Source organism: Callospermophilus lateralis, chromosome 1 (genome assembly GCF_048772815.1).
Source record: "Callospermophilus lateralis isolate mCalLat2 chromosome 1, mCalLat2.hap1, whole genome shotgun sequence".
Classification (NCBI taxonomy): domain Eukaryota; kingdom Metazoa; phylum Chordata; class Mammalia; order Rodentia; family Sciuridae; genus Callospermophilus; species Callospermophilus lateralis.
Window position 1 is genome coordinate 171533073 of NC_135305.1, and position 14237 is coordinate 171547309.

The 14237-nt window shown below is 44.0% G+C and overlaps 1 protein-coding gene across 15 annotated transcripts in view; it reads left to right on the forward strand.

Annotated features, from left to right (window-relative positions):
• Positions 1–14237, forward strand: part of Cadps (calcium dependent secretion activator) — a 480817-nt gene that overhangs the window by 224982 nt on the left and 241598 nt on the right. For all 15 annotated transcript variants that reach the window (XM_077105438.1, XM_077105450.1, XM_077105449.1 and 12 more), the window contains one exon: positions 988–1109. In XM_077105438.1, coding sequence (XP_076961553.1) covers positions 988–1109 — 122 coding nt within the window. The remainder of the gene's footprint in view (positions 1–987; positions 1110–14237) is intronic.

Below are 14237 nucleotides of genomic sequence, written 5' to 3' on the forward strand. Positions count from 1 at the left end.
CTTCCAGAGTCCAGCCAAATGATTTTCACGCACGTTACTCATGGTAGCTGGCTGATGGAGGTGATTTGGTTCTGATTCTTAAATTCCTCCCCCTCTCCCTTCTCCTTTCTCCCCTCTTCCATCTCCTCTCCCGTGACAGAGCAGACCCCAAATCACTAAATATTAGAATAGCAGGTAAATCGAATGCAGCTAAGGGTAGTGGTGGGAAATATGAGAAATAGCCAGTGATGCATCTTGGTCCCTGACGACACCAGTGTTTTCCCTCAGAATTGCCCAGAGACTGTGCAGCCCCAGATCTGTTTTTGTTCTGACTCAACAACACTGGCCCGTACAGAGTTCTCCTATTGTATTCCTCTTCATTTGGATGATCACTGACATTTCAAAATTAGATTTCTGATTGCAATGCTGATTCACATTTTCACTTTCTGGTAGGAAAACTGGAGTATCTGGTAACTCTAAACTGGGGAGGGAAACTGGCAGCTGCTCCCTTGAGACGGAGCCTGCATTCTCCAGCTTGCCACAGTCCCCACTGCTCCCTATCGCATCTCTGACTGTAACGTCGACTGGTCCTAGCCTTTCTCATACTTTATTTGTACCATCGCTTACTTTATTGTAAGGAGAAAAGTGAATTCATTACTTGTGTATCTGCCAAGAGGTGAATCACAGGCTAGAGTATTTTTTAAGAAAACAGGAGAGAATCTATTTCTTGGTGGAAATGGCAATGGGAGCCAGGGAGCCGGGAAATGACCCTGTTTGCTCAATATGGAAAAAGTGGTCTGATTAACTCGCACGGCCTGCCTGGCCCTGAGAGTATCTGGGTCAGGAAGCTTGTCTTTCCAGCAGGGAGACCACTGGCTGTGCCATGAGGAACCCCGGCTTCCTTCCAGACTTGTCCAGCACCACGGGTGGACACCAGACACTGTTTCCCCCTGAGATGCCATCTGGGGACATTGACCCTAACCTCCCCTCGTGTGGTTCTGTCTCCAGGTGGTGATCATGGAAGTCCAAGGCCTTAAGTCCTTGGCTCCGAACCGCATCGTGTACTGCACCATGGAGGTGGAAGGAGGGGAGAAGCTGCAGACGGACCAGGCCGAGGCTTCTAAACCAACGTGAGTGGGTTCTCTGTGACCCATCTGGAGAGGGCTGGCGCCATCGGGTCTGTCTTGGCCAGCTCCAAGATCAAAGTCGGGTTTCCCCCAGGAGGACATAGCAGGCACTCGCCTGGTTCATTTATCCAACAAGATGACTTGACTGCATATTTTATTTGGCAGCCACAATAAAGGTTCCAGTCCCTTCTAAGCTGAGAACACAAGGGAATGGAAGAAACAGCCTCTTTTCCAGGATCTTTATGCATTCTTAGATTGCTTAGCTTCACCATGTGTGCAGGAGAGCTTGACATAAATTGGTTTTGTTATCTTTTCTTTTTTTGGGGGGAAAGAGGTACTGGGGATTGAACTCAGGGGCACTCGACCACTGAGCCCCATCCCCAGCCCTATTTTGTATTTTATTTAGAGACAGGGTCTCCCTGAGTTGCGCAGGGCCTCACTTTTGTGGAGGTGGTTTGAACTTTTGATCCTCCTGCCTCATCTTCCCGAGCACTGGGATGACAGGCGTGGGCCACCGCACCCAGCTGGTTTTATTATTTTTTCTAACTACTATTTGGTTTACAGCATAATTTTGTTTTTCAAGATCTTTATGAGTCCTGAAGTACATTAGCCAGACAGCGTGTTATAGGGGACACGGGACATTAATTCATTAGGTCGACACAGTTTCCTGCCATGTGCACTGTGTCCAGGTGGCATGGAGGAGGGGGAAGGAGAAGGTCCCTGTTGCAGCTGTGCAGTGCTCACAGGTTCAGGCGGCATCAGAAAAACAGAGAACTGTAAAGGCAGCAGCCCTCTATGGCTCCGTGGGTTCCACGTCCATCAGTTCAACTAACTGGAGTGCAAATGTTTGAGGAGAAAAAATAGGTCTGAACTGATCGTGCACAGACCTGTTTTTCTTTTTCTTAAACCCTAAACTACACAGGATAATGACCATTTCCATGGCACTTACATTGTACTAGGTATTGTAAGTGATCTAGAGATAATTTAAAGTACCCAGGCAGATGTGCATAGGCTATATGCAAATACCATGCCATATTTGTAAGGGACTTGAGGACCCATGGATTTTGATATCTACAAGGAGAAAAGGAGGAATCTGGAAAGGAACCCATCCCTCTAGGATATGAAGGGTCAACTAAATTATAAATGCTGAGAAAAAAAAAGTCCTTCAAGATAGCAGGGACACTTGAACCAGTTTGTGGGGACACGGTTAGGCCTTCCTTAGGATACCTGAAATGTTTAGTATAAATTATGAAAGTCAAGGATTGGAGGTGGAATGGAGAGCAACCCAGGTGGTGTGAACAGCTTGTGCCAAGGTCCTGTGGTCAGCTAAGGCCTGTGGCAAGGAGGAATTCAAAAAAGGCCAGCAGTGCTGGAGTTTGGAGAGGAAGAATTCCCTAAGCCACCAGAGAGGCAGGCAGTGGCCATCCCAGAGGGTCACGTAAGCCCACAGAGGGGAAAGCCTAGGGATACATGATGGGATATGTGTTTTGGAAGGATCTCTTTGGCTGTAGAGGAAGGGGTCCGAGGTAACGCAGCAAATCACTCAGGATCCTGTGGCCATGTTCAGCAGGAAGGGTGATGGTTAATTCACTCGGGTCAATAGAATCTCAAGCCTCAAGGATTCGTGAGAGATGACTGCTGTGTTCCCTCCCCACTCCCTGCCTCCGTCCCTTCCTTTCCTATCTCTGTGGAGCCAGCCTAGACTAAGGAGCACCTTTTGTTGATGGGGGTGGTGGTGGTGGTGTGAACTCATCAGAGAGTCCTCAAAAGAGTCCCCTCCACCAGCGGCTCACTGCCTGGCCTCCCCCAGAGCATCCTGAGCTGTTTGGCGGAACAGGAATCACTCACCAGGATGTTCAGACAAAATAGTTCAAAGAAAACCCTGAAGGTTTCCCAGGCTGCCGGAGAACCAGGGCCTCGCGTGCCGTCAAGGGGTTCTCCGCATCAATAGGCAAAGCCTGGGGTGCTCAGAAGCTGGGTGCAGTGAATGAGAGCGTGGGGACCCTGTCTTCAACTTGGGTCCACGCTGACAGCGAGGACCACCTCTTTTTCTCTACCATGGCTGAAATCCCAGTGTCCCCTCCAGTGCCTGCTCATGATCAACGCGGTGATGTTAAGATGACCACTTATAGGTGCTTTTGGGGGGAAAAAAAAATGAGTGACACTCGGGAAAAGAAAAACATATTCAGTGTTTCTGACAACCTTTGGAGAAGCTGGGCCCAACATGGTGTCAGATAAAGGAGGAAAGAGAAAACCTGAGATGTGCATAACAGGCTGCGGCGTCCTGGGGACTATTTCGACTCAGTGGCGATTCATGTCATTTTATTGTGTGTCACAGCTTCAGCTGGGAAAGGAAATGATGAGTTGGTTTTCCTGTGTTTACGAGCATTTAAAACAGTTTTATAAACAAATGGAGACAGCTGGGTGTCCCCACGCAAAACGCTCACAGCTCACTCCCCTCTTTATATCTGACCCTACGTGAGTGTTATCATGTCCACACCCATCAGCTTCTCCCACTGCAGCAGACATGCACTTTTTCTTAAAGATTCCTCTTTCATCGTTGAGAATTATTCAAAACCCACAGAGGGTTTGTTGATTACTTTTTTTGGTTTTCATTTTGTTTTTGTTTGGTACCAGGGATTGAACCCAGGGGCACTTAACCACTGAGCCACATCCCCAAACCTTTTTTTTAAATATTTTATTGAGAGAAAGGGTCTTACTAAGTTGCCTAGGGCCTTGCTAAGTAGCTGAGGCTGACTTTGAACTTGCAATCCTCCTGCCTTCCTCGCCTTCCCTTTCCCCGGGAGGATCACCCAGGCTGTTTGTCGGGATCTGTTTTCCATCTGCCTCCGAGTTTTGATTGACTTAGAACCCTACATTTCTTTTCTTGGAGTCTTTTTTCCCCTCCTCCTTTTCCTCCCTCTCCACCCACCTTTGCTTACAATCTCTTCCATCCCTAACCTCCAGCTCTCACCTGGCTGCCTGATGTTCATTCTCCCAGCGAGTCTCCCTGGGAGGCTCTCTGTCCTTGGTGCTGATGACTCTACCTGGCCAGTTAATGATTGAAGGTAGCCCTTCTCCTGCCCTGTTCATCTTCTGAATCTTGGTTTTTACTGTTCTTACAGCTTTTCATGCCCGTGCTTTCTGTGTACATTCTAAACCAAAATTCCATCCAACCCTGCTTTGTCTATCCTGCATGAATTATTATCACTAATTATGACTAGGTACCTGCGATCAGAACAATATTGTCTATTGCTAACAATATTGAAGAATGTGGTTTTGGTGTCTCTCCCCTCTCTCTCTCTCTCTCTCTCTCTCTCTCTCCCTCTCCCTCTCCCTCTCCCTCTCCCTCTCTCTCTCTCTCTCCCTCTCCCTCTCCCTCTCCCTCTCCCTCTCTCTCTCAGTCACAAATTCAGTAGTGCATTATATAACCCAGGTTGGCCAAGACAATTCCCTTTAGATCTGTAATCTACAGAGCCCTCAAGAAAAACAAGGGCAGAGTTAGTACCATGGTCAAGTGAATTGCAGAAATTGAAGACATTACATAAGTTATCCATAGTGTACATTGGCATTTGAAAAGCTTCGAACGTTCCAACAGTAAATAACCCTGTTTAACTTTATGTAATGTTTAATGATTTCTCCCAGACTTCTTTGAACTAATACCTCTTCACATCCACTGGAAAACACTGGTCTTTGTTGTCAAATGTAGTCGTGGAGAATTCTGCACTCTAACGTACCCTCCTTTTTTCCAATAACATTTCTTCCTTGGCCACCAGAGCCCTGCCCAGTACATATATTGGATCAGTTGCATAATATAAGAATTCTGTGCCCGTGAGTTAAATATATTTCATAGCTAAAGAAACACTGTGACAGGGGTAGAAGGAGCCAACTTTTATACTCTGCTCACCCTTCCTTTAATCAATCCGCTACTTGTGGGCTATTTTCACCATATCTCCTCTCAACTGGTTTTCTCCCCTCCTGGTTTCCTCCCCCACAATGCCTTTATTTTATTTATTTATATTTATGTGGTGCTGAGAATCAAACCCAGCGCCTCACCCATGCTAGGCTCTACCACTGAGCCACAGCCCCAGGCCCTCTCCTGGGTAAAAAAACCAAAAGAATGGGAAGAGCCAAGAGAATATATGATCAAAAGTTTCCATGAGCTAGTTATTCAAAATCATGGCCTTCATTTGCAACATGCTGCATCTGCTTTTTGTGAGAAACCAATGAGCAGAAGGAATCGAAATCCTGTTATTAGTTGAGGAATCTCAGGAAGGCACAGAAATGAAGAAGGGAAATTCTTTGTGGATTCGGGAACTAGGTACCTTTGTCCAGGTCCTATGAGGTAGAGCCCCGCAGCTGTTCTTGCCATATGGAGATGATTTTCAAAAGGCAATACTCCTTTTTTTTTTTTTTTTTTGGTACCAAAAATTGAACCCAGGGGCCCTTACCTACTGAGCCCCATCCCTAGCCCTTTTTTGTATTTTATTTAAGAGACAGGGTCTCACTGAGTTGCTTAAGGGCCTTCTGAATTGCTTAGGGCCTTGCTAAGTTGCTGAGGCTGACTTTGAAGTCTCAAATCCTCCTGCCTCGGCCTCCTTAGCTGTAACAATACTGTGAACCTCTGCTGATGAGAGATTATGTTAGGTGTTACCCAGTGGGCATCGAGTAACATCAAAAAGGGTGAAGAGGAAGTTTCTCCTTTTCCACTTGATTTTCAGTTCTTCTTGTCCAATTAAAGAAAGGAAAGCATTTTAATCTGGGGTCAGAGGCTCCTTGACAGCTCTTTAGGACTCATATATGCACCAGGATCCAGCTGGGATTTACACAGCCACCCCCATTGTGCTTAACTGTCATCCGTGGCTGGTGGGGATGCTTTGTCCTTTTGTGGCAGTGACATAAGTCTTCCTTTTTAAAGAAATATGTTAACATTCTTAAAAATGAATTCATTTGAATAAGATATATTAAGTAAATAATAGCACAGGTAGTACCTAGATTTGATTTTTTTAAAAAAAAGTTATCCTGAAAATATCTTGGGTTGAAGTATAAGAATGGCAGAGACTGGGAAGCTGATGAGCAAATCACTTTCATTTAGAAAAAAATTGATCTAAAGTAACTTGACGTATTCCCTGATTGGAAGATAGGCTCCAAAACCACTGTCTTTTTTGGTAGTTGGGGGCCGTGTGAGTGACCTTCTAAATGAAGCAGGCCCTGAGGATTGATCTGCACAGCAAATTTCATCCCGGGAGAGGGTTGGACAATCCAGCATGTGCAAAAACTGCACCTTCATCTTTTTTCTCCCGGGTTGCATTCGAGGGGTTGGAGCACAGGAGATTTTTTTAGCCTGACCTGTCTCCCCTATCGTCATCACAATGCCATCAACTTTAAGGGCATCCCCACTGTTGATTGTCCCCAGAGGCTCCTTTGAGGCCTTTTTCTTACACTAGGCATATTAATATGAATGGAGGACGCCCTTCCCATCCTTTTCTTTTTTTTTTGGGGGGGGGGATGTAGTACTGGGGATTGAACTCAGGGGCACTCAACCCCTGAGCCCCATCCCCAGCCCTTTTTATATTTTATTTAGAGACAGGGTCCCACTGAGTTACTTAGGGCCTCACTAGGTTGCTGAGTCTGTCTTGGAACTCGCAATCCTCCTGCCTCAGCCTCCTGAGCCTCTGGGATTACAGGTGGGCACCCCCACGCCCAGTTCCAACCTTTTCTTTAGGCCTCCTTGAAGAATCCCTTGCAGAGGCTGCCTACCACACACGGTTGGCCCTTCGTTTCTTTCTCTTTCCTGGGTGCAATTGTTTATCCTGCCCATCTCCCCAGGCACCTAGTTTATGAGATACTGTTACAGCAAGAACTGCTTTGCCCCAGTGATGGACATCCCCTGGCCCAGCGAGAGTCCTGTCTGATTATTATTATTATTATTACTATTCCTGTCTCCTAGGGTCATAATCTGACCATGCTGAAACCTACTACCACAGGCCCTGAGGATTAAATATCAGCACATTTAAAGACTGTTGCTAAAAATAAAGGAAGTTTGAATTCACAACACCCTATTAAGCTAACGCATCTGAAAGTATGTCCTTCTGAATTGAAACCAAAGATGCCACTGGCCCTTTGATTGTTGAAGAAGTCCACCGCCCCCTGGCAAGCCACGGGCTCCGTGATGTATAGATTCTATTATTGCCAGGAGTGGAAAACATACACACACACACACACACAATCAGACTGTATCCTGCCATTTTTCAAGGGAACAAGTAATAAAATGCCCTAACTGAGAAATCATGCCACAGCTCCAGATTTGTTTTCAAGGACACTTATCTGATGAGACCACTTGAAAGCCAAAGCCAAACCCAAGGCAGCAAGCAACGTTCTAGAATTTTCTTCCATGAAATAGATTTGTCCAAAATGGTACAACACAGAATGTGGGCTAGACTTCTGATGCCCAAATTATTCATAGAAATGGAATTCTGTTAAATCGCCCCCACATTGAGTTGCAAAGTCAGAAAAGGAAGTTACTCCTTCCGATGCTTTGTCTTGTGTACCATCTTCTCAATAGGACTACTTCCTTTCTCAATTTAACCAAAAATATTTTCTGCGTAAAAGGCCCTTGGAATGGTGTAAATGGAAGCAGAACATCTTCTCTGAATGGATTCTTTGAAATGTTGATGCAAATGAAAAATATGGAAGAGTGGGTGTTCACATTCCCTCTGCAAATGTCCATGGAATGTTTATTTTCCTTGTGTCCAGCTAGCACTGGAGCTAGAGCTGGGAATGATATATATCAGGCCTTGACCTTGGAGTCTCTCTCTGCTTCCTCGTGTCATGAACATCCCAATCGAGGACATGGGCACCAAGCAAATTAGCCAATAAATATGTTAGGTCATGTCAGACTGTAATCTGTGTTCTGAAAGAAATGAACAGGCTTCTATGACAGGAAGTCATGGAGCATAGGCTGCCCCAGTGGCCATGGAAAGCCCTGGGGTATGTGAAGCTTGACTTGACACCTGAGAGATGAGAAGGAGCCAGAGAAATAGCATTTCTAGCAGAGGGAACAGCAGGTAAAAAGGCTTTAAAATAGAAAGGGATGTTAGGATTTGGGTGGGAGGTGTCCCCCAAAAGCTCATGTGTGAGACAGTGCAGGAAGGTTCAGAGGAGAAATGATGGGGTCGTGACAGCCTTAACCCAACCAGTGAATGAACCCCTGATGGGATTAACTGGATGGTGCCTGGAGACAGGTGGGTGTGGCTGGAGGAGGGGGCATTGGGGGCGTGGCTTTGGGGTCTCTATTTGTCTCTGGAGAGTGGAGTCTCTCTCTGCTTTCTGATCACCATGTGAGCTGCTTCCCTCCACCACACTCTTCCTCCATGATGTCCTGCCTCCCCGGAGCCCTGAGGAATGGAGCCTGCTGTCTGTGGACTGCGACCTCGGAAACCATGAGCCCCCCAATAAGCTTTTCCTCCTCTATAACGGTTCTGGCCGGGTCTATTGCACACATACTATTTGCCAGCTGTTAGTGACAGAGTGAGGGATGATACAGACATAACCTTTGAAGTTGCAGAGAAGTGGGAAAGAGCTGATTGGAAAAATTCAATCATTTGGGCACAATGATAAGTTATCCAGGAGCCACGGTAGCTTCCAAGAACTTGACAAGCCACTGCATAGAATAAGGAATGAGACATCCTGAAAAACACCTCCTTTCCTGTGGACCTTCCTCAACACCCCACGCTCAAGTTCAGGGTCCAGAAGTCATCTGCGTGGGAGAGACCGTGTAGTGGGAACGCAGATGCAATTTCTCTTGTTCTCCCTTCCTGAGAAAAGGCTTAAGTTTCCTTCAGAGTTAATTAAGTCAGAAATGGTAAAAAGCCAACGCTGACCCAGAAATTCAATTCTGCTGGGCTCCCAGAAGATGTGTAGGTTGGGAGGAAGGAAAATTATAATCACCGTTTGAGCTGCTTAGAGACAGTTTCTGCCTCTCAAGCGAGAAAGTTTGGTCCAGAAACCCCAACATGTATGGAAGAAAAATTTGTCAGCATGAAGGGGAAGGTCCACTCACTGGCAAGACCCAGGCAGTCAGGTAGACAGTAGAAAGAACTGGGGTGCTAAGGAGCAAGCTTCGGAGAGTGAGCTCTGGGTTCTACACCTGACTCCATCATAAAGTTACCAGCTTTCCAGCCCCTCCAAGTCCTGATGAGAAGTATCCCATCCCGTTTCTACCTCAATTCTCTCCTCTAGCTGCGGGAGGAACCATCATAAAAGAACTCAAACCAGAGTTTTCCTATCTTGCATCTGACTCAGAGATGGTGCAATTTCTCGAATAGGTAGGAGTTCCACAATTGGATGATCAAGTAGAGGTTGGAGTTAGATATTGATATTCCAGGATATAGGTGTGAGATTATATGACATTTATAAGATGAAATGACTCTGATTTCATGAGTCATTTCATCTTAGGTTCATAGGCTACCAGGATGTACTTCTCAAAATAGCTCTTCAATGGGCTGGGGTTGTAGCTCAGTGGCTGAGGGCTCGCCTCGCACAGGGGAGGCCCTGGGTTTGATCCTCAGCACCACATACAACAGTAAATAAATAAAACAAACATATTGTGCCCATCTACAACTAAAAGAAAAAATTTTTTTTTCAAATAGCTCTTTAAGGACTGACTGACTATAGGCCATCTCCTTTCTGAATGCCTTGCTGGAAAAGATCACCTGCCACTTGTACTATGGCGCGATCTTGGTGTGGGATCCATTAATGTACGTGGAAGTCGTGGAGGTACAGCTGGGAACTGGCACCATCCACTGACCAGTCTGAGCCAGGTCTTTTATTCCTCCATAAGGATTAATGTATAGCTGTACCAAATTTGCTCTTGCTCCAAATAAGTAGAGATGTGTCTTCCCCCCACCCTTTGGTACCAGAGATTGGAATCACAGGTGTTTATCCCCTGAGCCACATCCCCAGCCATTTTTTATATTTTATTTAGAGGCTTAGAGCCTCCCTGAGTTACTGTGGCTGGCTTTGAACTCTCGATCCTCCTGCCTCAGCCTCCCCAGCTGCTGGAATTACAGGCATGCGCCACCGCACCTGGCTAGAGAGGTGTCTTTTACAGAATGTTCCACACTGACATAGGAGCAACACCTACACCAAATCAAAAGAGAAAATTAACACATTCGCTTCCCCTTCTCAGTCTCATCTCCTCCTTGGTTTTTAAGGAAGATTATACTGTGCTAGTGGGAAAGCTTGCTGCTGGTAAAGGTATTAAGGAGAAAAGATTTCAAGAAATAACCCACAGTTGAATCCGACCCCACGGAGCAAGTGAGCCGCTCTCTCTAGATAATGTCAGTGCTGGGTCCTTGAAGTCTTTCATGAGGAGAAATTTTAATTACATGTAAATAAGTCAGGCTCGATTCCAGCTCTACAGTGGAATCTTGGACCCAAGACTCCTCCTGACAGATGCAGCTGAAATAGCTGGTGGAAAATGCAGATTTTGTGCATACGCTTTAAATAATATTTCTTCCGTGACTCCTCTGTATAAGATACTGGGTTCCATCTTACTATTGGGATCATTTTTTAAAAAAGAGTTGATGCTCTTCTGACCAAAAAATTAATGTGTTAATTGCAAAAAATAGAAAATCTAAATATCACTCACAATCTCCACACCCAGAAATCCTCACTGTAAATATTTTGCATGTGTTTCTGGTTTGCTTTGCTCAATTTACAGATGCACCCACACCACCCAAAGATATATGCACATGATAGGTAATCTTTACCTTTAACTATGATGGGAACTTTTGGATAAATTCCTAAAAATGGTATTATTAATTCACAGCAGATTATTTCCTCCATGTTGAGGAGTAGGGTAACCAGCTCAGCCCAGTGTCCTCAGAATTTTCCAGTCTTAGCCCTGAGAGTCCTGCATCTGGGATAAACTGGGACAGTTGTTCTCATTATTTGAATGAAGACTTGTACTCATTCTCCATCATCCTGTATCTTTGATCTTGCTGATTACGAGAGGATCTTAGATGTTAAAATTATGGTGGGGGTCTCTTTGGTGGGAGTACTTTGTGGCTGCATCATCCTAGGGGTCAGTGGAGGGCTGGAAATTGCTTGCTGAATTTGTTTGGGGGAGGCCTCTCTCTTTTCGGCTTCCACCATAAGGAAGCTGTCTTTGTCTCTGGCAGACTCAGAGAATTCCTTTCAGCCTGCAAATTCGAGCCTGGAATTAAGACACGGTTCAGCTGTTTGTATACAAACAGCAAGCAACTCTTTGTGCTGGAAGGAAAGTCACTGCCCGGCCTCACTGAGCAATTTTAGTTTGCTCCATTTGTCTGGATACATAAAAAGCTGCATGATGAGAATTATTAGATTAATAACAGCAGAGTGATACTTCATGTGACTAAGCAAGCAGATTATATCATGGTGCTTGTACATGGAGGTGAACACAATTAACGTCTTCGTTATATTTATGCAGGATTCTGGGTATAAGCAGCAAGAGAAAGCAAAACTGTGGATTAAAATGTATAGGGAGAGGGCTGGGGTTGCGGCTCAGTGGTAGAGCGCTCGCCTAGCATTCCTGAGGCACTGGGTTCAATCCTCAGTACCACATAAATAAAATAAAGGTATCGTATTCACTTACAACTAAAACAATTTTAAAAACATACATATAGGGAAAGACACATACAAGAACAAATGCAGCTTATTGTAGGAGACTTCCAGAAGCTCACAATAACTAGCAATGGTATATCTTTTGTAAAATCAAATTTTTGTTCATGTTTTCTCCACTTTTTTTAACGTATTAGTGATCAAGACACTAAATCCATATTGTACATGTTAAATCAAGTAAAAATGGGTGTGTCTTGCTAAACAGGTTTTGGAACCAAGGTTAATTCAGGTGGGTTTAATTACTGTAAACTAAGACGACCTTCCAACTTCATTGCCTAACAACTAAACTTCTTTTTCTCTCTACATACTAAAGAAAAACATACGTATTGTATGTACATGTATATATTTTATAGATCTTTTTCAATATCTCTCTATATCTAGATATAGAGAGATATTGAAAAAGATCTATAAATATATATAAAATATATATATCTCCAGACCCACTTTGCATTCCAATGTAGATATATAGATAGATATTTAAAGTATATATATATATATATATATATATATATAATATATTATTACTATATTTAATGTATTATTAAAATTATATATAATGTATTATATATATGTATAAAATTTAGAAAAAGGACTCTGTTTTCCTTTGGGGTTTTATTTATTTATTTTTGTTGTTGTTGTTGTTGTTTGTACGGAACCCAGGGGTGCTTAACCATTGAGCCACATCCCCAGCCTATTTGTTTATTTTTTATTTTGAGACAAGGTCTTGCTAACTTGCTGAGGCTAGCCTCTAACTTGCGATCCTCCTGCCTCAGCCTCTGGCACTTCTGGGATAACAGAGCTGAACCACCATTCCCGGTTTATTATCTTTTCTTAAAAAAGCAAACCAAGTAAAAGATTTGACCTGCATTTGAAATGGAAAATACTCAGAATTTAAGAAATAACCTTGAGGACACTCTAAACAGAGAGGCAGTTAACAGGGCTTAATTCTAAACCTAGGTTGCTAGATGACTGAAACCAAAAAGTCTCTTGAAACTTACACCAAATACCTTGTTAAAATGTGGGAGTAGCTGGGAGCAGTGGTGCATGCCTGTAACCCCTGAGGCAGGAGGACTGCAAGTTCAAAACCAGCCTCAGCAAAAGCACGGTGCTCAGCACCTCAGTGAGACCCTGCCTCTAAATAAAATACAAAATAGGGCCGGGATGTGGCTCAGTGGCCAAGTGCCTCCGAATTCAATCCCCAGTACCAGAAAAAAAAGTGGGGGTTAATCACATAAAACTCCAAGCCAGTCAGCATTATAACCTGTTATTTACCCTGATTTTTTTTTTTTTTTTTTTTAGTTCCGAAGTTTTGACCACATGTATGAATGTTCTCTGCATAAGCTTAAACCAGTCAAGGTATAAGACATGGTTTTTTCATAAGAGTATTTACTTTAAAAAGAAAATGAGGAATCATGTATCCAAAAGTACTGTCAATTCAATCAAAAGATACGATTTGATACAGAACTGCTCTGTACATGCTTCAAATCTCCAAACCCACTTCACATTCTGATTTAACCTATTTTTAACCATCCAATAAATGCTTTCATACAAATATGTATTCCACACTGCCCTAAGCACCAGGGTTATAACAATGAGCAAATCAACACTGTCCCTGCTCTCAGCAACACTGTATTCTGAAGGAAGGATACCTAAAATAACTAGATAAACAAATGAGATAACTTCTTAACACATGAATCATAATAATCAGAGTGACCTGATGGCAAATTACTGGCTGGCCAGGAAGTATTTCCAGGAATGTGCTGTTGGAGTTGACACTTCAATGTCAAGTGCCCAGACCACTGAAAATCAAAACAAATAACAATCAAGGGGGGAAAAAAAGAGCCAGTTAAAAGTCCCCAAAGGGATCTGAAGCAGTGGTGCACACCTGTAATCCCACTGACTCAGGAGGCTGAGGCAAGAGGATTGCAAGTTTGAGGCCAGCCTCAACAATTTAATGAGCCCCTGTCTCAAAATAAAAACAAATCAATAAATAAAGGCTGAGTGTGGTGGCACACACCTGTAACCCCAGCGGCTTGGGAGCCTGAGGCAGTAGGATCACAATTTCAAAGCCAGCCTCAGCAACATAGTGAACCCTATCTCAAAATAAAAAGTTAAAAGGGGTGTGGGGAGGGTGGGGATGCAACCCTGTGGTAAAATATCCCTGACTTCAATCCCCAGTATCAAAACGAAAAAAGAAAGAAAAGAAAAGAAAATCCCCAATGTAGGAATTAGTTTGTGATACCCAAGGACAGAAATTCTAGCATTGTCTACAGAATGAGCAAGGGGTAAAGTAATAGAGTTAGGCAAGGATCCCCTGGTGGAGAGCCTTGTAGACTTTGGTTTTCATCTTAGGGCAATAGGAAGCCCTGTCACTTCTCACTCAAAAGGATTGCCCTGGTGCCTGTGACTCTATTGACCATGGATTGTAGAGAGAAGCAGAATTCTAAATAGTTTTGCAAAATTCTA